Source organism: Heterodontus francisci, chromosome 20 (genome assembly GCF_036365525.1).
Source record: "Heterodontus francisci isolate sHetFra1 chromosome 20, sHetFra1.hap1, whole genome shotgun sequence".
NCBI lineage: Eukaryota > Metazoa > Chordata > Chondrichthyes > Heterodontiformes > Heterodontidae > Heterodontus > Heterodontus francisci.
In genome coordinates, this window is record NC_090390.1 from 37719277 (window position 1) to 37744067 (window position 24791).

Sequence of the window (24791 nt, forward strand, 5' to 3'; positions counted from 1 at the left end):
CCAGACATAATTTCAGATAAATAACCTTGATGAGGGAGATTTGACAAAACTCATTGGAAACAGTCAAAAACTATGGGTTGAAATTTGCTGGCACTGTGCATCTTGTGATGTGCACAGTTAGATAGGTTTTTGCCCTGCACCCTTCAGCTCAAAATGTGTTTGCCTTATAAGTTGCAAAACGCTAACGGAACAAAGGGCGATCTTCAAAGATGTTTCAGTTACAGGCTAGGTACATGCCGACAAGGGCAAAAGGTCGGGGAACAAAAGCCAGAACTCCTTGGATGACGAGAAAGATAGAAAGTATGATGAAACTTAAAAAAAAAGAGGGTGCATGATGGCCATCAGGTGAATTCTTCAAGAACCAAGCTAAATACAACAAGTTAAGAGTGAAAGTGAAGATGAAAACTGGCAGAGAGAATATGAGAATAGAATGGCAGTTAACATAAAAGGGAGCCCAAAAATCTAACAGCGTGTAGGTAGTAAGACAGTGGGGTCTATTAGGGACAAAGGTGGTGTTACATGCTTAGAGGCGCCGAGCAAGGTTAGGATGCTTAATTAGCAGTTCTGATGAAGGGTCACTGACCTGAAACGTTCACTCTGCTTCTCTCTCCACAGATGCTGCCAGACCTGCTGAGTACTTGCAGCATTTCTTGTTTATATTTCAGATTTCCAGCATTTGCAGTATTTTAATTTACGTAATGAGCACTTTGTATTGGTATTTACTAAGGAAGAGGATGCTGACAAAATATTAGAAGCAGAGATGGTAGAGGTAATGGATGTGGTGAAAATTCATAGGCAGATGCACTGGAAAGGCTGGCTATGCTTAGAGTGGACAAGTCACCTGGTCCAAATGGCTTGCATCCCAAGTTGCGACAGGAATTGGGGGGGGGGGGGGGGGGGGGGTGGTGGTGGTGGCTGGGGGAAGTGAAGATAGCGGAAGGCCTTGCCCTAAATCTTGCAGTCTTTGCTAGATGCAGGGGATGTGCCAGAGGATTGGAGTGGCAAATATGGCACCTTTATTCAAGAAAGGTTGGAAAGAGATTCCTCGTAACTATAGGCCAAACAGTTTAATGTCAATGGTGGATAAGGCTTTAGAAACAATAATCAAGGAAAGGATTAACAAGCACTTGGAAAGATTTGAGTTAATTAAGGTGAGACAGCACAGATTTGTAAAAGGCAGACTGTGTTTGACTGATTTAATTTTTTGATGAAGTTACAGAAGATTGATGAGGGGAATGCAATGGATATCGTCAAACGCTTTCTTAAAATTCATGTAAACAAAGTACCACATTAAAGGCTGGTTAACAAAATTGAAGCTCACTGAATAGGAGAATCTGAAAACAGTGAGATGTGGTAAATGGTTGTTTTTAGATAGGCTAGCAAAAAAGGCAGACAAGTGGCACATGGAATTTAATACAGACAAGTGTGAGGTGATGCACTTTGGCAGAAGGAATAGGGAGAAGCAATACAGACTTAATGGCACAGTTCTAAAGAATGTGCAGGGAGAGAGGGACCTGAGGGTTCATGTGCATTGATCTTTGAAGGTAGGAGGGCATATTGGGAGAGTAGTTAGCCAAGCAAATGGGATCTTGGGATTCAAAAATAGTATACAGTACAAAAGCAGGCAAGTTATGCTGAATCTTCATAAAACTCTGGTTAGGCCATAACAAGTACTGCATCCAGTTCTGGTGACCACGTTTTAGGAAGGATGTTAGGGCCCTCAAGAGGGTGTAGTGGAGATTTACCATAAAGGTTCCAGGGATGTGGGAATTTAGTTACAAGGTTAGGTTGGAGAAGCTGGGGTTGTTCTCCTTGGAACAAAGGATGTCGAGGGGAGATTTGATACAGGTGTGCAAGATTTATGACAAGTTTAGAAATCGTAGACAAAGAAAGCTGTTCCCATGATGGCAGAAGGATTAGGGGGCACAGATTGAAGGTTTTGGGCAAGAAATGCAAGGGGGAATATGAGGAAGAACTCTTTTAAAAAAAGAGTTAGTGGAACTTGCTGCCTATGAGGCAGGTAGAAGTGGAGATGTAAATGATTTCGAAAGGAAACTGGATGGACACTTGAGGGAAATAAACTTGAAGGGCTAAGGGGATAGAGTAGAGAAATGGAACTTAGTGGATTGCTCGAGAGCCGACCAAACGGCTTCCTTGAGCCGCAATGGCTCTTATGACTATGACTGATAACGGCGTGGCAAGGGCAACAAGACATCCGGAACTCTGAACAACAGGACCAACAGTGCCTTAATCAATGAGCTTTAATGATTGAGAAATAATTGAGAAGTAATGATTGAGACTGAAAAAGTGGATGAATTCAATGTCAAATAAAATACAGAAAGGGAAAGGGGTGGGGAAGATAGATTCAATTTGGGGGGGGGGGGGGGGGGTCCAGGAGAGAGGAGAAAAAAATGTTAAAAAAGTAAAAAAATTTAAAGTTTAAGATCTCCAATTATTCACGGCCGGAAGGAATGAGACATCACACTTAATTGTTCACTTTCTGGGTCAGAGAAATTGGTTGCAATCATTCATTAAAAGGGTACATGCACTATTAATTACTAGATTTAACTTCCTGTGGCAAGTTTAATGGGCAACTGGTGAGCAAATGCAGAAAATCTATGCAACTCGTGGGGAGATTAAGAGCGAGATGCTGTTTCCATGAAGCCAATGGTGAAGCAACACAAACCCTTCAGTAACTTGTGCCGATGCACAGTTCAGGGGTTATCTCTTCCCTGCAACAAGTTGCTGGTCAATTTGCACATTCAGCAAATTGTGCTCATTTCACAGGCCATTATTTTTTCAGCATATACCAGCCTATGTATTTAAAAGGATAATTTCTATCTATATAAAGTTGATTATACTAAACAAAGAAAAAACTAAAACTTTACATTGAGCACATGAATCAAATTCTAAATCTACAGTTCTATTCTCAAATCTGCACTAAGATTCACTTAGCAGGGCTCCAAGAGTTATCTTAGTGTTTTAGTTGTTTACTTTCTGGGGGAAGCTTGCAGTCAGCAGAATGTCTGTGGTGGGATTTTGAGAGACAATGATAGCAAAAAAAAAAGTCCCTTGGAAAAACATGGACTAAGAAATGACAGCCTGCATGGATTTGTAAAAGGCAAATAGTGTTTGCCTAATTTGGTTAAGTTCTTTGAAGTAACAAAGAAGGTTGATGAGGGTAGTATGGTTCATGTGTACACGGACTTTCAAAAGGCATTGAATAGACTAGTTAGCAAAATTGAAGCCCATGGGATTAAAAGAGCAGTGGTAGTGTGGAGACAAAAAGAGAGTGATGGTGACTGGCTGTTTTTCAGACTGGAGAGAAGCATAGTGGTGACCACGAGGGGTTGGTATTAGGACCATTGCTTTTTTTGATATACATTAACATGAAGTTGAGCATCCAGAGATTGCGGTTGATACAAACAATGGAAATATAAGAGCCGGCACAGGCACGATGGGCCGAATGGCCCCTAAGAGTCTATTATTAATATAGCTTTCATACGCCCAGGATGTCTCAAAGCACTTCATTGCCAACAACTTACTTTTGCAAGTGCAGTCACTGTTATTTGCTCAAACATGGCAGCCAACTTGCATACAGCAAATGAGATAAAATGACCCATTAATCTGTTTTAGTGCTGGATGCATAACTTTGGTCAGAACACCAGAAGAACTGCCCATGAGCATTACCAACTGAGCCAACGACATCACAAAAGTACTTTCACAGCAGATCGTTGGACCATTAGTTACCCAACTATCCTACTGCCCCTTGTGTGTATCCATGTGGAGATTTGGGATAATAGAACACGAAAAGTACGGACGGCAGACTACGCTGTCCTTGAAATAATACAATTTAACACTAACACCAGTATGAGGATTTTTTCCTGTGTCTAACAGATATGGGTAAGTAAGTTTCGTAACTGAATTAGGGAAAATCTTTGAACTGATCGAATATGCCTTGTGAGTGAACACTTGGAAAAGTAACTTGTTAAAAGGACTGTTAGGATTGGTTCAGCAAAGGGAGGCACTGCCTATCTGAAGTGGCGTTTTTCTAAGATTTATTGACACAGCAACTGTGGAAACTGCACTTGACATAACTAATTACTGATGTATCTTGCCAAAAGTTAAGACTCATAGAATTGAGGGGTGGGCAGAGTATGGTGCTGAATAGAAAACTGGTTTAAAAGCAGAAAACACAGGGCAGCAATAAATGAGAACCATCAGGCAGGACAAATGAACAAAGCAACAGATGAGAAGAATTTTGATCTTTAGGTAAATAGACTAAAGAAGCATATATGCAATTCATTGTAGATATGTATAATAGGTATGGAAGTAATGAACCAAAACAAAAGGATGCTTTGAAACAGTGGTACACAGAATATGTTAAGTCTATGGGTTATAATGAATAAATCTGTGAAATGTCACCAGTGTTTAGCTGCAGTAAAGGCATTTTGTTGCATCACCAGAGGGATACAAACCTAGAGAGGAAAGGTTGTACTGTTAAGACGTGGCCAGACTCCACCCAAAGAACTGAATAAAGTTTTGGTAACCTGTTCATAGGAAGGACATTATTGCTTGGAAAGTACACATTTGGATTGCACATATCTACCAGGAATTCAATTTTTGATGAAAGCTCAAAGAAATTGGATTGGGTTTCTTTGCAAGAAAAGGAGGTTATGCACAATTGAAACTTTGAAGCTGATGAAAATATATTGAGCTGAACCTTTTCCACCCAAATGGTGGTAGGGTTGCAGAATTAGATATCAGTGAAGGCCTTTGAAGGAGACAGCATAAAGTTCTAAAAAAAAAATTGGATTCAATTGCAGAAAGTCAAATATTTGCAGGATATGGGGAGAAGGTGGGTTGATCTTTGGGGGGGAAAAAAAGGGACAGACTTACTTAGGCCCAATGAAATTTTCCTGTTCCAAAAGTTTCCATTACCTTAGGCAATAATTCCAAGTACTTTCCTAAAATACATTGCTAAACTAGTTGTGTTTTTACAACAGGCTGGCAATTTTCATAGTGAGAGCCCACAAATTAGTAGAATCTACTGAATTCAGTTTCACATGAGCAGCTCTGGTCTAAGAAGAAAATTAAAACACTCCTGTACAATAATCCAACTGCAGGCCCACAGACATGGCAACACGGAATTTCATCTCAATCTTTGGACTGCTAACCCAATATCAAAACCATTGCACTGCTGCACTTAAAGGGAATCATGGGACAGCAAAATTCATGTCTCAGCAAGATTGAAATTAGGTTGCTGGATTCAGAGACCAGAGTGCTTAACATTACATCATGGATCCCAGGATAAGTAGATGGGTAAATGGTCAACTCAAGATACACAATTTATATCATGGTTATCCAAGCACATAACCTACCAGTGAAGGTCCTAAGTGTGTTACATAGAAAATAGGAGTAGGCCATTCGGGCCTTCGAGCCTGCTCCGCCATTCATTATGAGCATGGCTGATCATCCAACTCAGTAACCTGCTCCCGTTTTCGCCCCATACCCTTTGATCCCTTTAGAACTAAGAGCTATATCTAACTCCTTCTTGAAAACATACAATGTTTTGGCCTCAACTGCTTTCTATGGTAGCGAATTCCACAGGCTCACCACTCTCTCTCTGGGTGAGAAATTTCTCCTCATCTCAGTCCTGAAATGTTTACCCTGTATCCTTAGACTATGACCCCTGGTTCTGGACTCCCCCACCATCAGGAACATCCTTCCTAGTTAAAATTTTATGGGTTTCTAAGAGATCCCCCCTCACTCTTCTGAACTCCAGCAAATATAATCCTAACCGACTCAATCTCTCCTCATGTCAGTCCCGCCATCCCAGGAATCAGTCTGGTAAACCTTCGCTGCACTCCCTCTATAGCAAGAACATCCTTCCTCAGATAAGGAGACCAAAACTGCACAATATTCCAGGTGTGGCCTCACCAAGGCCCTGTATAATTGCAGCAAGACATCCCTGAACCTGTACTCGAATCCTCGCGCTATGAAGGCCAACATACCATTTGCCTTTTTTTAACCACCTGTTGCACCTGCATGCTTACCTTCAGCTACTGGTGTATGAAAACACCCACGTCTCGCTGCATATTCCCCTCTCTGTTTATAGCCAGATAATAATGTGCCTTCCTGTTTTTGCTACCAAAGTGGATAGCCTCACATTTATCCACATTATACTGCATCTGCCATGCATTAGTCCACTCACTCAACTTGTCCAAATCAACCGGACGCATCTCTGCATCCTCCTCACAACTAGCCTCTCACCCATAGTGTCAGAGTACAGAAACAGGCCCTTCGGCCCATCATGTGTGCAGGCCATAAAGCACCTAACTATTCTAGTCCCATTTTCCAGCACTTGAAACGCCATAGCATACAAGGCTACAGGCCAAGTGCTCATCTAAATACTTCTTAAATGTTGTGAGGGTTCCTGCCTCTACCACATCTTCAGGCAGTGCGTTCCAGATTCCAACCACCCTCTGGGTGAAAACATTTCTCCTCAAATCCCCTCAAAACCTCCTGCCTCTTATCTTAAATCTATGCCCCCTGGTTATTGACCCCTCCGCTAAGGGAAAAAAAGTCTCTTCCTATCTAACCTATCAATGCCCCTCATAATTTTGTATACCTCAATCACGTTCCCCATCATGTTCTAAGGAAAACAACCCTAGCCTTTTCAGTCTCTCTTCATAGCTGAAATGCTCCAGCCCAGGCAACATCCTGGTGAATCTCCTCTGCACCCTCTCCAGTGAAATCACATCCTTCCTATAGTGTGGTGCCCACAACTGTACACAGTACTCCAGCTGTGGCCTAACCAGCATTTTATACAGCTCCATCATAACCTCCCTGCTCTTATATTCTATGCCTCGGCTAATAAAGGCAAGTATCCCAAATGTCTTCCTAACCACATTATCTACCTGTGCTGCTGCCTTCAGTGATCTATGGACAAGTACACCAAGGCCCCCTGACCTTCTGTACTTCCTAGGGTCCTACCATCCATTGTATATTACCTTGTCTTGTTAATCCTCCCAAAATGCATCACCTCACACTTCTCAGGATTAAAATCCATTTGCCACAGCTCTGCCCATCTTAGCAGGCGCTCTATATCATCCTGTAATCGAAGGCTTTCCTCCTCACTATTTATGACACCACCAATTTTCGTGTCGTCTGCGAACTTATCATACCGCCTATATTCACGTCTAAATCATTAATGTACACTATAAACAGCAAGGGTCCCAGCACCGATTCCTGTGGTACACCACTGGTCACAGGCTTCCACTCGCAAAAACAACCTTCGACCATTACCCTCTGTTTCCTGCCACCAAGCCAATTTTGGATGTAATTTGCCAAATTGCCCTGGATCCAATGAGTTCTTACAAAGAACAAAGAACAAAGATAATTACAGCACAGGAACAGGCCCTTCGGCCCTCCAAGCCTGCGCCGATCCAGATCCTCTCTCTAAACATGTCGCCTATTTTCTAAGGTTCTGTATCTCTTTTCTTCCTGCCCATTCATGTATCTGTCTAGATACATCTTAAAAGACTCCATCGTGCCCGCATCTACCACCTCCGCTGGCAATGCGTTCCAGGTGCCCACCACCCTCTGCGTAAAGAACTTTCCACGCATATCCCCCCTAAACCTTTCCCCTTTCACTTTGAACTCGTGTCCTCTAGTAATTGAAACCCCCACTCTGGGAAAAAGCCTCTTGCTATCCACCCTGTCTATACCTCTCATGATTTTGTACACCTCAATCAGGTCCCCCCTCAACCTCCGTCTTTCTAATGAAAATAATCCTAATCTGCTCAACCTCTCTTCATAGCTAGCGCCCTCCATACCAGGCAACATCCTGGTGAACCTCCTCTGCACCCTCTCCAAAGCATCCACATCCTTTCGATAATGTGGCGACCAGAACTGTACGCAGTATTCCAAATGTGGCCGAACCAAAGTCCTATACAACTGTAACATGACCTGCCAACTCTTGTACTCAATGCCCCGTCCGATGAAGGAAAGCATGCCGTATGCCTTCTTGACCACTCTATTTACCTGCGTTGCCACCTTCAGGGAACAGTGGACCTGAACACCCAAATCTCTCTGGACATCAATTTTCCCCAGGACTTTTCCATTTACTGTATAGTTCACTCTTGAATTGGATCTTCCAAAATGCATCACCTCGCATTTGCCCTGATTGAACTCCATCTGCCATTTCTCTGCCCAACTCTCCAATCTATCTATATTCTGCTGTATTCTCTGACAGTCCCCTTCACTATCTGCTACTCCACCAATCTTAGTGTCGTCTGCAAATTTGCTAATCAGTCCACCTATACTTTCCTCCAAATCATTAACCTTGTTAACTAATCTCCCATGCGGGACCTTTTCAAAAGCCTTACTGTTTTGTGTCATCTGCAAATTTGCAGATGACATTACATTTAGTTCCCTCATCTAAATCATGTATATTGTGAATAGCTGGGGTCCTAGCACCGGTCCCTGCGGTACCCCACTAGTCACTGCCTGCCATTTGGAAAAAGACCATTTATATGCACTCTTTGTTTCCTTTCCGCCAACCAATTTTCTATCCATCGCAATACACTACCCAAATCCATGCATTTTAATTTTACACGCTAATCTCTTATGTGGGATTTTGTCGAAAGCCTTCTGAAAGTCCAAATAAACCACATCCACTAGCTCCCCCTCATCAACTCTACTAGTTACATCCTCAAAGAATTCTATTAGATTTGTCAAGCATGATTTCTCTTTCGTAAATCCATGCTGACTGCCTGATTCTACCACTGTTCTCCAAGTGCTCTGCTATAAAATCTTTGATCATGGATTCTAGAATTTTCCCTACTACTGACGTCAGGCTGACTGGTCTATAATTCCCTGCTTTCTCTCTACCTCCCTTTTTAAATAGTGGGGTTACATTAGCTACCCTCCAATCTGTAGGAACTGTTCCAGAGTCTGTAGATTTTTGGTAGATGACCATCAATGCATCCACTATTTCTAGGGCCACTTCCTTAAGTACTCTGGGATGCATACGATCAGGCCCTGGGGATTTATCGGCCTTCAATCCCATCAATTCCCCCAACACCATTCTCTACCAATACTGATTTATTTCGGTTCCTCTCTCTCACTAAGCCCGGTGTTCCCCAATATTTCTGGTATGATATTTATGTTCTCCTCTGTGAAGACAGAACCAAAGTATGCATTTAGTTGGTCAACTAGTTCTTCATTCCCCATAATAAATTCCCCTGTTTCTGACTGTAAGGGACCTACATTTGTCTTCACCAATCTTTTTCTCTTTACATACCTATTGAAACTTTTACAGTCAGTTTTTATGTTGCCCGCAAGCTTGCTCTCGTACTCTATTTTCCCCTTATAATCAATCCCTTGGTCCTCCTTTGCTGAATTCTAAACTGCTCCCAATCCTCAGGTCTGTTGTTTTTCCTGGCAAATTTATATGCCTCTCCCTTGGATCTAATGATGTCTCTAACTTCCTTTGTAAGCCATGGTTTGGCTACCTTTCCCGTTTTACTTTTGCGCCAGACAGGGATAAACAATTGTTACAATTCATCCATGCGCTCTTTAAATGTTTGCCATTGCCTATCCACCGTCATCCCTTTAAGTAACGTTTCCCAATCCGTCATGGCCAACTCACGCCTCATACCTTCGTAGCTTCCTTTACTAAGATTCAGGACACTAGTCTCAGAATCAACTATTTCACTCTCCATCTTGATGAAGAATTCTATCATATTATGGTCGCTCGTCCCCAAGGGGTCTCACACCACTAGATTGTCAATTATTCCTCTCTCATTACACAATACCCAGTCTAGGATGGCCTGTTCTCTAGTTGGTTCCTGAACGTATTGGTCCAGAAACCCATCCCATATACACTCCATGAATTTCTCCTCTACAGTACTGAGACTAATTTGATTTGCCCAATCTACATGCAGATTAATGTCACCCATAATTACAGATGTTCCTTTATCGCATGCATCTCTAATTTCCTGTTTAATGCCATTCCCAACACTACCACTACAGTTTGGGGGTCTATATACAACCCCCACTAACATTTTGTGCCCCTTAGTGTTTCTCAGCTCTACCTATACAGATTCCACAGCGTCAGAGCTAATATCTTTCCTCACTATTGCATTAATTTCCTCTTTAACCAGCAATGCAACTCCACCGCCTTTTGTTTTTTGTCTCCTAAATACTGAATTTCCCTGGATGTTCATTTCCCATCCACGGTCAACCTGCAGCCATGTCTCCATAATCCCAACTATATCATACCCACCTGCCCAAGTGTAACCCGTTGAGTTTGTACTGGTCCCACCTCCCCCAGAACCGGTCCCAATGCCCCAGGAATCTAAAACCCTCCCCCTCACACCATCTCTTCAGCCATGTATTCATTCAATATATCCCTGCTATTTCTACTCTGACTAGCACGTGGCAGTGGTAGTAATCCTGAGATCACTACCTTTGAGGTCCTACTTTTCAACTTACTTCCTAGCTCCCTATATTCTGCTTTTAGGACCTCATCCTTTTTTTTTACCAATGTCGTTTGTACCATGACAACTGGCTGTTCACCCTCCCCCTTCAGAATGTTCTGTAACTGCTCTAAGACATCCTTGACACTAGCACCAGGGAGGCAACATACCATCCTGGAGTCTCTTTTGAGGCCACAGAAATGCCTAGCTCTTCCGCTTATAATTGAATCCCCACATTTTTTACTCCTCCCCTGTGCAGCAGAGCCAACTGTGGTGCAACGAATTGGGTTGTTGCTGCTTTCCCGAGTGGCCTTTCCCCCCCAACAGTATCCAAAGCAGTATACCTGTTTTGCAGGGGAACAGCCACAGGCGATTCCTGAACTGCCTGCCTAGTGGTCGCCCATTCCCCTCCTGCCTGTGGTGTGACCACCTCTCTATATGTGCTATCCACGATACTCTCCACTGCATGGACGCTCCAGTGTCCCCAACTGCCACTCCAGCTCAGAAACCCGGGCTTCCAGGAGCTGCAGCTGGAGACACTTCCTGCACACATGCTGGTCCCGGGCACTGGAAATGTTCCCGGCTTCTGACATGGAGCATGAGGAGCACACCACAGCTATGAGCTCTCCTGCCATGGCTTAACCCTTTAAATTAAACCTTCTGGAAGATCTTAATATCCAATAATATTGGTTACTCTAGGGCCCTTCTTCCCTGGTCCTCGTTACTACAGAAGTCCCTAAAAAGAGACTCCAGGATGGTATGTTGCCTCCCTGGTGCTCGGGTCAAGGGTGTCTCAGAGCAGTTACAGGACATTCTGAACGGGGAGGGTGAACAGCCAGTGGTCGTGGTACACATTGGTACAAACGACATAAATAAATAAAAAGGATGAGGTCCTAAAAGTGTTGTGCAGTGGTCAGATAATGGAATATTTTGCATACATTAAGTATTGTACCTGACCATATTTAATTTGTGTACAAGAATATTGTATTCAAATATCTTGGACATTTCCCCATCAAGTACGCCCTTTACAAAAGATGGGACACCACCAAAGATGCCATTGCAATAGTTCATCATGCAAAACCCAACGTGTTTCTGGCAGAATGTTGGTACTTTTAAAACAAAGTTGGAAAATTAAATGTGCACATTACATAACACTGAAATGCATAAAATTGAGATGATTTAATAAACCATTCTACCTGAGGCTGAAGAGTTGGAACATTGTTTTCAAGTTCTTTGCATTTTAAAGTGATTGCAGACAGTTTATTTTTCAGGTTTTCGGTTTCCTCACTCAAGGACTTGAAGAGTTGTTCTTTCCTTTTGTTATCTTTATTTTTATCTGCAAGCTGACTGCGCAGGGCATTCATCTCATTACCTCCAGATTTTGATAGCTGATCTTTCATTGTCTGTAGCTGCCTATCTTTCTGGTCAAGTTCTTGGATCTGCTTCTGTTTTGTAGTTTCAAGTGCAAGAATTTTCTGCATACAAAATGTTTGTAAAGATAATGCCTTGAAAGTTTCATTTTTAGCAAATGATAAAAATGGATTGAGAGCAAAATATTTCTACTTCCAATTGAACATGCACAAATGGAGGAGTATTCTTTGAAATAGTAGGAATTATCCACCAAGAAAAGTAAAAGAAGCAAAACTACTGGGATTTTTTTCTTTTAGATACAGCACTGAAACAGGCCCTTCGGCCCACCGAGTCTGTGCCGACCATCAACCACCCATTTATACTAATCCTACACTAATCCCATATTCCTACCACATCCTCACCTGTCCCTATATTCCCCTACCACTTCCCTATACTAGGGGCAATTTATAATGGCCAATTTACCTATCAACCTGCAAGTCTTTTGGCTGTGGGAGGAAACCGGAGAACCCGGAGGAAACCCACGCAGACACAGGGAGAACTTGCAAACTCCACACAGGTAGTACCCAGAATTGAACCTGGGTCGCTGGAGCTGTGAGGCTGCGGTGCTAACCACTGCGCCACTGTGCCGCCCTAAAGTACAACTGGATGCCATTGTAGAAATTTGGGAGATTTTCTTATTGTATTCTCAGATCAGGACAGAGAACTCACCAGCACTTTAAATAGTATCATGGAATCTTTTACATTCACCTTGTTATATTCAAGACTGTCCCACATTGCAGACTGGTTTAAAAAAAATAAAAGCTCATGGGATCCAGGGGAATGTAGCAAACTGGATACAAAACTGGCTCAGTGGCAGGAAACAAAAGTGTAATTGTTGACGGGTGTTTTTGCGACTGGAAGTGGGTGCCGCAGGACTCAGTACTAGATCTCCTGCTTTTTGTGGTATATATTAATGATTTGAACATAAACGTAGGCGGAATGATCAAGAAATTTTCAGACAACACGAAAATTAGTCTCTTTGTTGATAGCGAGGAGGATAGCTGTAGACTACAGGAAGATATCAATGGACTGGTGAGGTGGGTAGAAAAGTGGCAAATGGAATTTAACCCACATAAGTGTGAGGTGATGCATTTAAGGAGGTCAAACAAGGCAAAGGAATACACAATAAATGGGAGGATACTGCGAGGCGTAGAGGAAGTGAGGGACCTTGGAATGAATGTCCGCAGATCCCTGAAGGTAGATAAGGTGGTTAATCATAGAAAGGGGACCGGGCGCCACTGTCGATCCTCACAGCGGAGCCGCTCTTCACACTTCCGTCACAACGGGACCGGGTGGTGACCATTCACCTCTACAACCCCCATGTTCCGGTGGTAGATGTACTCACCTTTCTCGCCAGGTACATCGAGGTGGCTGGCAGCAGCACTGATGTCAAGGACCCCTTTGGGATCTGGACCAGCAAGCGGCAGGTCAAGGTGACCTTGAAGGTAGATCCCAGTGGAGCCATCATCCACCCTCCCTCCAGCTTCGCTATCGGGGGAAGTCGAGGCTTCTTGGTCTACGCTGGGCAGCCCAGAGTTTGCCGCACCTGTGGCAAATCTGGTCACACGGCAGCCAACTGCAGCACGGTTGTTTGCAAGAACTGCAAGGAGGAAGGCCATCAGACCAAGGACTGTAAGCAGACTAAGTGTTGCAACTTGTGTGGTGCGGCAGACCATCTCTACAAGACCTGCCCCAAACGTTGCCTCAGCTATGCTCAGGCGGCAAGGTCCAAGGATAGGCCGGGAGAAGGTTCGAAGAAGGCGTCCGCTGTTCGAAAGGAGACCAGCAACTTTCTCCGCAGTGAGGAACTTCAACCTGAGAAGGAAGGGGAGGCAGCTGAAACCAACGACCCAGCACCTACCCAGCGCCCGGAAACCCCTCCTCCACAGACAGAATCAATGGAGGAGGAGGCAGCAGATGGACAAACAGGTCAGTGGCAAGTGGTCCAGAGGAAAACCACAAAGAAAAAACATCCCAAAGCCACCACCCAAACCAGTGGCAAGAGGAGGCTCTCTTCTGAATCAGACTGCAACAACTCCTCTTCACTGGACGGGGAAATGCTGGAACGACAGCCCCTTCAAAAGAGGCGGCAGAACCCCGAGATGGATGATAAAGCATCCCAGCCCCCTGGCACTGGAAGCTGTGATGGTCCCGGCGTGCCCCAAACCCAATGCCCCACACGTAACGACGTGGCCAACGCAGCTCAGCTCCGGGACACCGGGAGCAAAGGCACGTCTGGCGCACCTGAGCTCCGGGAGACCGGGAGCTGTGATGTTTTCGAGGAGGAGCAGATGGAAGCAGCTGAGGATAACCCAATCCTCTCTGCCTACAAGACCCCCCCGATGTCACCCGAGCGGCACAAACCCTGCAGGAAAAATCAGGAGGGGTTTCTGAGCCCAACCAACGTGAAACTGCTTGCGCACACGATGGGTATGCAGGAACATCCCGAAGGGGAAGGACTGGGACTAGCGAGGACAAATGGTATGGGAAGCAACAACTAATTTTTAGTAAAAAATGGGTGTAAGAATTGCTTCCATTAATGTGCGTAGCATTAAATCTACTACGCGATGTGTTTCAACCTTGGATTACCTTGCCAAGGTCAAAGCTGACCTACTGTTTCTGCAGGAGTGTGGAATACCACACCTCAGCACCTACAGGCAGTGGTCGCGATGGTGGTCCCACGGGCCATCGATCTGGTCGGGGGGTAATGACTGCCGTTCCTTCGGCCTGGGTATTCTGCTGCGGGGAGGTAACTTCACCATCTCCGAAGTTAAGGAGGTGGTGGGCGGCCGCCTCCTCGTAGCAGACGTGATGTACAACAACGCTCCGCTCCGGTTGATGAACGTGTACGCCCCGGTACAACGCAGCGAGCGGCTGACCGTCTTCCAGCAGCTCCCACTGCTGCTGGCGACGTCCAGGCCGGTCATCCTAGGCGGTGACTTCAACTGCATCATCGATGCGGCTGGACGATCCGGCAGTGACGACAGCAAACTGAACGCTACGTCCAGATTCCTAATAGAAACAGTTAAAGATGCCAAACTGCACGACGTCTTCAGCAAACCTGCAGACGGAGCGCAGCGCAGATACACATGGTCAAGATCGGACGGGTCTGCCCGTTCCAGGATTGACTTCCTGTTTGTGTCCCGTGCTGTCACAGTCGGATCCACCGACGTCAAGCCGGTGTTCTTCTCCGACCACTGCCTCTTACTGGCCGACTGTCACTTACAGGACGACCAGCGGGTTGGCAGAGGGACGTGGAAGCTCAATGCGACACTGCTGACCCCAGAGAACGTTGAGGAACTCAAAAGGGATTACAAAGGTTGGAGGACTGTGAAACCCCTCTTTGAGTCTCCAGTTCACTGGTGGGAAGCGATTAAGGAGAACATTAAGAGGTTCTTCATCCACAAAGGTGTTCAGAAGGCGAGAGAGAGACAGAGGGAACTGTCCCGACTCCAGAAAATTATGCAAAATCTACTCCGGTTGCAGTCAATGGGGGTCGAGGTCAAGGAGGACCTCCAAGAGGTGAAGAGCAGGCCTTGCTCTTTGCCAAGGAGGCCTCCAAGATCATCTTCCGGTCCAGAGTCCGCTCCATCGAGCAGGATGAGACGTGCTCACGTTACTTCTTCCAAAAGGTACACAGAGAGAGCTTTGTTATCAGCAGCCTGAAGGAAGAAGATGGCTCGGTAACGTCTTCGCAGTCCGACATACTAAGGATCAGCAAATCCTTTTAAGCTGGGCTGTATGACGCGAGGCCCACAGACAGCAGAGCCTCCCAGTCCTTCCTGTCATCTATCACAGAGGTCCTAGATGACAGCAGGAGGGAGAGACTGGACAAGCCGCTAACTCTGGACGAGCTGACAAAGGCCGTCGAGTCTTTCGAGACGAGCAAAACTCCCGGGAGCGACGGCTTACCGGTCGAGTTGTACTCGGCCCTGTGGGACTGGGTCGGCCCGGACCTGCTGGAAGTATACGAGAGTATGCTCCTGGCCGGCAGCATGTCAGAGTCCATGAGAAAAGGCATCATCACCCTCATTTACAAGCAGAAGGGGGAGAGGGCAGAAATCAGAAATTGGCGGCCCATCTCACTGCTTAATGTTGATTACAAGATTCTGTCCAAAGTCATAGCCAGTCGAGTCAAGTCTGCTCTGGAGTTGGTGATTCACCCCGATCAGACCTGTACTGTACCCGGCAGGAAGATCTCTGATAGTCTCGCGCTACTCAGGGATACGATCGCCTACGTACGGGACAGGAGGGTGGACACCTGCCTCATCAGCCTGGACCAGGAGAAGGCTTTTGACAGGATATCGCACACCTACATGATGGACGTGCTTTCCAAAATGGGGTTTGGGGAGGGAATCTGCAATTGGATACAACTGCTCTACACAAACATCAGTAGCGCAGTGTCAATCAACGGGCGGGAATCTGAAAGTTTCCCGATCCAATCTGGAGTCAGACAGGGCTGTCCTCTGTCCCCGGTCTTGTTTGTTTGCTGTATTGAACCCTTTGCTGAGTCTATTAGGAAGGATGCGAGCATAAGAGGGGTGACAATCCCAGGCAGCAGAGGCACTCAGGTCAAAACCTCCCTGTACATGGATGACGTCGCCGTCTTCTGCTCGGATCCGCTGTCCGTGCGCAGACTGATGAGCATCTGCGACCAGTTCGAACTGGCCTCGGGAGCCAAAGTCAACCACGGCAAGAGCGAGGCCATGTTCTTTGGGAACTGGGCTGACTGATCCTTTGTCCCCTTCACCGTCAGGTCAGATTGCCTGAAGGTGCTGGGGATATGGTTCGGAAGGGCCGGGGCGTGCACCAAAACATGGGAGGAGCGAGTAGCCAAGGTACGACAAAAGTTGGGCATGTGGGGGCAGCGATCTCTCTCCCTTGTGGGTAAGAACCTGGTCATCAGGTGCGAGGCGCTCACGTTGTTGCTCTACGTGGCGCAGGTCTGGCCCATACCCCACTCCTGCGCCGTGGCAGTCACCCGAGCCATTTTCCGCTTCGTCTGGGGATCTAAAATGGACCGGGTCCGGAGGGACACGATGTTCAAATCTCTGGACAAGGGCGGGAAAAATGTACCCAACGTGGCCCTCATCCTGATGACCACCTTCGTGTGCGGCTGCATCAAGCTATGTGTAGATCCCCAGTACGCAAACTCCAAGTGTCACTACGTGCTGAGGTTCTATCTGTCCCCGGTGTTGCGAAGGATGGGCCTGGTCACATTGCCGCGGAACGCTCCGTGCAGTTGGGCGGTGCCGTACCACCTATCCTTCGTGGAGCAGTTTCTGCGGGAAAACACCTTCAGGCAGTGGTCTGCACGGAATGTCCTCAAGGCCCTACGGGAAAAGGAAACGGTGGATCCTGTCGGATGGTTCCCCGAGCAGACCGTCAAAGTCATTTGGCGGAATGCCTCATCACCAGAACTTTCAAACAAGCACCAAGACGTAGCTTGGCTGGTGGTGAGGAGGGCCCTCCCCGTCAGATCCTTCATGCACACCCGAAGTCTCGCCCCCTCCGCACAGTGCCCCCACGTTGGCTGTGGTGGGGAAGAGACGGCCGCCCACCTCCTCATGGAATGTGCCTTTGCAAAGCAGGTGTGGAAAGAGATGCAGTGGTTTTTGTCAAGGTTCATCCCAAGCAGCTCTGTAACACAGGAGTCTGTGCTCTACGGGCTGTTCCCAGGGACGCACACCGAGACAAACATCAACTGCTGCTGGAGGACTATCAATTCGGTGAAAGACGCCCTTTGGTCTGCCCGAAACTTGCTGGTCTTCCAGCGCAAAGAGTTGTCCACCACCGAATGTTGCAGACTGGCACATTCCAAGGTCCAGGACTACGTGCTGAGGGACGCACTAAAGCTTGGGGCAGCCGCAGCAAAGGCTCAATGGGGAAAGACCACAGTGTAAGGTTCCCCCACCAAGCTGGACTGAGGGGCTGGATCAATGGGAAACCCCTTGAACTGTATCGTTAATATTCTCAATTGATGCAAATGTAAAACTGTAATTGACATGACAATTGTGAAACGGAAGGGTTGGGAAGAAACTCATGACAGTATTGAAGGAAACTGATCTCCCTTGCAATGTTTGTATTTTTTGGTGCTGTTTGGAAACTGTTTGGCAATGTAATTTTTACAGATTTCTATGAATAAAGTATATTTTGGAAATAAAAAAAAAGTTCTTGAACACACCTCCAACAGCCGGTTCCTCTCCCGTTCCCACGTTTGGCCTTTGCTCAACTCCTCCAGGGATTTTTTGAGCAACGCATTCTCCTTCCGGACTATGTCCGTGTCACCCTCTGACCGGGACACAGCAGCTTTATGCAGGCCGAAACGACTACTAATAAAGTTCTTGGAAGTCATATCTGTCGCTGGGCCCTTCTCGAACCTGTGCTGCCGGTTAACTGACCCCAGCCAGCGGCCAACCGCCGCCCCAAGCGGAAATGTCGCCAAACAATTTCAAATTCCCCCCGCTTCCGGTCCCCGACTGCGGGGCATCTCGGGAGTCTGCCGCACTGCACATGCGCCAGAATAGGAGCTTTGGCAGTTGCAGTGTCGGCGTCGAACATGTGGGAGGTTGTGTTATTTCAGCCTGACGGCAGCTAGCCTAAAACGTTTCATTTTTAATTCGTTCAATAATGTGTGGGCACGGCTGCTAAGGCATTGCCCATCCATTTTCTTTTTTCTTTTCTTTCTTTTGGGCCTCCTTATCTCGAGAGACAATGGATACGCGCCTGGAGGTGGTCAGTGGTTTGTGAAGCAGCGCCTGGAGTGGCTATAAAGGCCAATTCTGGAGTGACAGGCTCTTCCACAGGTGCTGCAGAGAAATTTGTTTGTTGGGGCTGTTGCACAGTTGGCTCTCCCCTTGCGCCTCTGTCTTTTTTCCTGCCAACTACTAAGTCTCTTCGACTCGCCACAATTTAGCCCTGTCTTTATGGCTGCCCGCCAGCTCTGGCGAATGCTGGCAACTGACTCCCACGACTTGTGATCAATGTCACACGATTTCATGTCGCGTTTGCAGACGTCTTTATAACGGAGACATGGACGGCCGGTGGGTCTGATACCAGTGGCGAGCTCGCTGTACAATGTGTCTTTGGGGATCCTGCCATCTTCCATGCGGCTCACATGGCCAAGCCATCTCAAGCGCCGCTGACTCAGTAGTGTGTACAAGCTGGGGATGTTGGCCGCTTCAAGGACTTCTGTGTTGGAGATATAGTCCTGCCACCTGATGCCAAGTATTCTCCGAAGGCAGCGAAGATGGAATGAATTGAGACGTCGCTCTTGGCTGGCATACGTTGTCCAGGCCTCGCTGCCGTAGAGCAAGGTACTGAGGACACAGGCCTGATACACTCGGACTTTTGTGTTCCGTGTCAGTGCGCCATTTTCCCACACTCTCTTGGCCAGTCTGAACATAGCAGTGGAAGCCTTACCCATGCGCTTGTTGATTTCTGCATCTAGAGACAGGTTACTGGTGATAGTTGAGCCTAGGTAGGTGAACTCTTGAACCACTTCCAGAGCGTGGTCGCCAATATTGATGGATGGAGCATTTCTGACATCCTGCCCCATGATGTTCGTTTTCTTGAGGCTGATGGTTAGGCCAAATTCATTGCAGGCAGACGCAAACCTGTCGATGAGACTCTGCAGGCATTCTTCAGTGTGAGATGTTAAAGCAGCATCGTCAGCAAAGAGGAGTTCTCTGATGAGGACTTTCCGTACTTTGGACTTCGCTCTTAGACGGGCAAGGTTGAACAACCTGCCCCCTGATCTTGTGTGGAGGAAAATTCCTTCTTCAGAGGATTTGAACGCATGTGAAAGCAGCAGGGAGAAGAAAATCCCAAAAAGTGTGGGTGCGAGAACATAGCCCTGTTTCACACCACTCAGGATAGGAAAGGGCTCTGATGAGGAGCCACCATGTTGAATTGTGCCTTTCATATTGTCATGGAATGAGGTGATGATACTTAGTAGCTTTGGTGGACATCCGATCTTTTCTAGTAGTCTGAAGAGACCACGTCTGCTGACGAGGTCAAAGGCTTTGGTGAGATCAATGAAAGCAATGTAGAGGGGCATCTGTTGTTCACGGCATTTCTCCTGTATCTGACGAAGGGAGAACAGCATGTCAATAGTCGATCTCTCTGCACGAAAGCCACACTGTGCCTCAGGGTAGACGCGCTCGGCCAGCTTCTGGAGCCTGTTCAGAGCGACTCGAGCAAAGACTTTCCCCACTATGCTGAGCAGGGAGATTCCACGGTAGTTGTTGCAGTCACCGCGGTCACCTTTGTTTTTATAGAGGGTGATGATGTTGGCATCGCGCATGTCCTGGGGTACTGCTCCCTCGTCCCAGCACAGGCATAGCAGTTCATGTAGTGCTGAGAGTATAGCAGGCTTGGCACTCTTGATTATTTCAGGGGTAATGCTGTCCTTCCCAGGGGCTTTTCCGCTGGCTAGGGAATCAATGGCATCACTGAGTTCCGATTTGGTTGGCTGTATGTCCAGCTCATCCATGACTGGTAGAGGCTGGGCTGCATTGAGGGCAGTCTCAGTGACAGCATTCTCCCTGGAGTACAGTTCTAGGTAGTGCTCAACCCAGCGGTCCATCTGTTTGCGTTGGTCAGTGATCACCCGAAAGGTGGACTGATACACCGCACCAAACAACATGAAAAAAGGAAAGAAGGTACCAGCCCTTCGCTTTGCAAGCTGGAACGTCAGAACTATGTGTCCTGGCCTGTCGGAAGACCTTACACAAATCAACGATTCTCGGAAGACCGCCATCATTAACAACGAGCTCAGTAGATTCAATGTGGACATTGCAGCACTTCAGGAGACTCGCCTCCCCGCGAGTGGCTCTCTAGCAGAGCAAGACTACACCTTCTTCTGGCAGGGCAGGGATCCTGAAGAACCAAGACAGCATGGAGTGGGCTTCGCCATCAGAAACTCCTTGCTCAGCATGATAGTGCCTCCCTCAAATGGCTCGGAACGCATACTGTCCATCCGACTGCTCACCACCTCTGGTCCAGTACACCTACTCAGCATCTATGCTCCAACACTCTGCTCCGCACCTGAAGCTAAAGACCAGTTCTATGAACAACTCCATAACATCATTAGCAGCATCCCCAACACCGAACACCTATTCCTGCTGGGGGACTTTAATGCCAGGGTTGGGGCCGACCATGACTCATGGCCCTCCTGCCTTGGGCGCTATGGCGTTGGAAGGATGAATGAGAACGGGCAGAGACTGCTTGAGTTGTGTACCTATCATAACCTCTGCATCACCAACTCGTTCTTTCACACTAAACCCTGTCACCAGGTTTCATGGAGGCACCCAAGATCACGTCGTTGGCACCAGCTAGACCTCATTTTCACAAGGCGAGCCGCCTTAAACAGTGTTCAAATCACACGCAGCTTCCACAGTGCGGACTGCGACACCGACCACTCCCTGGTGTGCAGCAAGGTTAGACTCAGACCAAAGAAGTTGCATCATTCCAAGCAGAAGGGCCACCCGCGCATCAACACGAGCAGAATTTCTCACCCACAGCTGTTACAAAAATTTCTAAATTCACTTGTAACAGCCCTTCAAAACACTCCCACAGGGGATGCTGAGACCAAGTGGGCCCACATCAGAGACGCCATCTATGAGTCAGCTTTGACCACCTACGGCAAAAGTGCGAAGAGAAATGCAGACTGGTTTCAATCTCATAATGAAGAGCTGGAACCTGTCATAGCCGCTAAGCACATTGCACTTTTGAACTACAAGAAAGCCCCCAGCGATTTAACATCCGCAGCACTTAAAGCAGCCAGAAGTACTGCACAAAGAACAGCTAGGCGTTGCGCAAACGACTACTGGCAACACCTATGCAGTCATATTCAGCTGGCCTCAGACACCGGAAACATCAGAGGAATGTATGATGGCATGAAGAGAGCTCTTGGGCCAACCATCAAGAAGATCACCCCCCTCAAATCTAAATCGGGGGACATAATCACTGACCATCCATTATTACCCTTCAAAAGGTAGTGGTGAGCTGCCTTCTTGAATTGCTGCAGTCTGTGTGGTATCAGTATACCCACAGTGTTGTAAGGAAAGTGTCATGAGTGTTATGTGAACTTGCATATTAGATACAATACTGTACATTCTGTGCTCGGTAGGAGGTCATCTGACCCGGGGTAAAAGGTCAGATAGCACACGTTGAAGGACTGTACCTAGAAGGGTGAATATGGCTGAATGAAGTCTGTGAAGCAAGTAAGTGTCATTACTGGAGGACCAGACGGTGACGACGAGAAGTAAAATATTGGATGAGGATGCTCAGCTGTTGCAGTCAGATATGGCTTTTGGTGGATTGGAATCTGCTGGGATTAGAAGTGTAAATCTGTTTGATTCCAGTGGAGAAGCCAGTGTAGTGAGTGTGCAATGGATCGCATGGCTGGAAGAATTTGAGGCCACAGTAGGGACCTGTTTCTCGATGGGGCGACATCGACACAGCAAGTGCACTGGAGGGTTTTGTTGCTCTATCATGCTGGGGTATGGATGAGAAAGACATTCAAGACACTTAATGGCACAGGAGAATGGGATGATTATGACAAGGCCGTAGATGCATTAAACAATTATTATGTGGTGAAAATGAATGCAACGTTTCAGCAACATGTTTTTCGACAGATGAAGCAGAGAAATGGGAAACTTGTGCAATTTATCACTAGATTACACCAAGCATCCAACGGAAGTAATTATGGAAATGGTTTGGATAATCAGCTCAGGGACCAAGTCATACAAAGCTTCAGGGTGTCCTGAATCAAACTCGAGCCAAGTGAACAAGCTTAGATCCTCCAGAGGGCAAGATAGCCCAAGTAAAATGGAGAAAGAGTGCTTCAAAGGTGGAAATTTGGGACATTTTAGGAAGGATTCTTACTGCTCTGCTAAAGGTGAGATCTGTAGAAATTTAGAAAGGATCATTTAGGTAGGAAGTGCAGAAGCAAAACTTAGAAGAGACAAACATTGGGAAAGGAAAACAGAGGAATGAACAAGGCAGAAATGTATGCTGAGTAAAGGAAGACGGCGGCAAAGATAGTGAATGTGACGAGGGACACGTAAAAGTTCCAGTGCTGCTTGGTGGTGTGAAGATGAACATCATTGTGCATTCTGGAAGTGACAGCAATGTGATTGATATGACATTGTGGGAAGAATTGAAGAAGAGAATCGAGTGCACATCATGGGAATGTGAGAAGAAGTTGTACCCATGTTAAGACTAAAGGTTGAAGGAATGCACCGTCTTTCTGTAGTTCCACTACTCCACTGGTCACAACATATGTTTAAAAGTTTTACCCAGCTACCGATATGGCCAATTATATACTTTATATTAGTTTCAGAATAAAAATCTGCTAACCAGGTTTCTTTAATAAACAACAAAATTATTGATTTATTATAAAACAAGACTTTATTCAATAAAGATGCAAAGCTTATTAACAGAAATTTGAAATATGAAAGTATAACTATCTACCCTTCTAAAATAACCTAATGCGCACACACACCAGTTCAGGAAAAAATAAAAATGAAAAAACTGGCTTTGCAGATCAACTTTAAAAAAATATTTTGGCCAAAATATTGTCAATTCTTGAAGAAAAAGGATAAAGTTCCAGATGGCCTTTGGTCTGGTGTCTGGGTCTACGTAGACGGCTGTGATTGATCTTTCTGGAGCAGTTCTGTTTAGGAGACATCGAGGAGTAGTCTTGCAGGATTTTCAGGAGAATTACTGCATCAGCGGTTTCAGCTATCACACTAGCTTCTCAAAAGATTTTTCATAAACAGGTGGAAAAGGATGAGTTGGGTGGCTTCTCTCTTAGCACCAACTGAGCACTCAAACAGTCCAAGCCAAAACTCCTGACAACCATAAACCTAGACATGTGACCTCTCTATAACAGCACCAATAGCCAGCAAGACTCCTTATGTTTATTTAGCACTTCATTGTCTCTTCCAGTGTTTTTTTTAATCCAAAGTGTCCTTCCAGTAACCCTTTAAAAAAAACAAATTCAGGCATCTCCTCAGTCTTTCAAATGAACCAATTTTCACAATCTTTTAAACATGAGTCCTCAAAAAATATTAATAATGGAAGCACCTTCATGATGCCTTACACATCCAAGATACCACTTCAAACTGTTGGATGTTTCAAGGCTGCAGTGCAAGTAGGTGTTCAAAAGGGAGATGCAGAGTTTGTGGTCATCGAAGAGAATGGGGAACCACTCATGAGCAGAGAGACAGCTCAAGTCTTAAGGGTGTTGCATATTGGATTGAAGGTGAACTTGGTGAAGGTGTATCCTGAGCTGAAGGAGGACCTGTTTTCCAAGAAATAGGAAAGCTTCATGATCGTCAGGTGAAGCTGACCATCGATGACAATGTCAAGCCAGAAGCTCAGCCTGGATGAAGAATATCTTTTGGTTTGAAGAGCAAGGTTGAAGCCAAGATCCAGGAGTCATTGATCAAGATATTGTTGAACCAGTAGATGGACTAACACCTTGGGTGAGTTCAGTAGTGGTAGTGCCAAGCCAAATGGAGACATAAGTCTGTGCATTGACATGAGACAGGTTAATGAGGCAGTAGCTAGAGAACACCATCCTATACTAACTTTAGATGAGATACTCCAGGAGGTGTTGACAAGTAAGGTGACAATTTTTGTCACCCTGTTGACTGTACCAATACAAAAAGCTGTTATTTGGCATAAATGCAGCACTTGAGATATACCAGCACGGGATCCATAAAATAATTCAAGGTGTCACAGGAGGGGCCAATATTTCATATGACATCATTGTTCATGGTGCCTCTCATGAGGAACATGACGAGAGGTTGAGACTAGTGTTAAGATTGCAAGCAGTGGTGCTAACAGTGAATGCAGACAAATGCCTATTCGGAGTGTCATTGCTGG

General features: G+C 46.1%; 1 protein-coding gene across 1 annotated transcript in view; it reads right to left on the bottom strand.

Annotated features, from left to right (window-relative positions):
• cep55l (centrosomal protein 55 like) overlaps nucleotides 1-18351 on the bottom strand; it is a 41949-nt gene extending 23598 nt beyond the window's left edge. The window contains exons 1-2 of the mRNA XM_068052618.1: nucleotides 18079-18351; nucleotides 11681-11959 (exon numbers count right to left, since the gene is read on the bottom strand). Coding sequence (XP_067908719.1) covers nucleotides 11681-11959; nucleotides 18079-18249 — 450 coding nt within the window. The 5' untranslated portion in view covers nucleotides 18250-18351. The remainder of the gene's footprint in view (nucleotides 1-11680; nucleotides 11960-18078) is intronic.
• Nucleotides 18352-24791: the final 6440 nt, after the last annotated feature.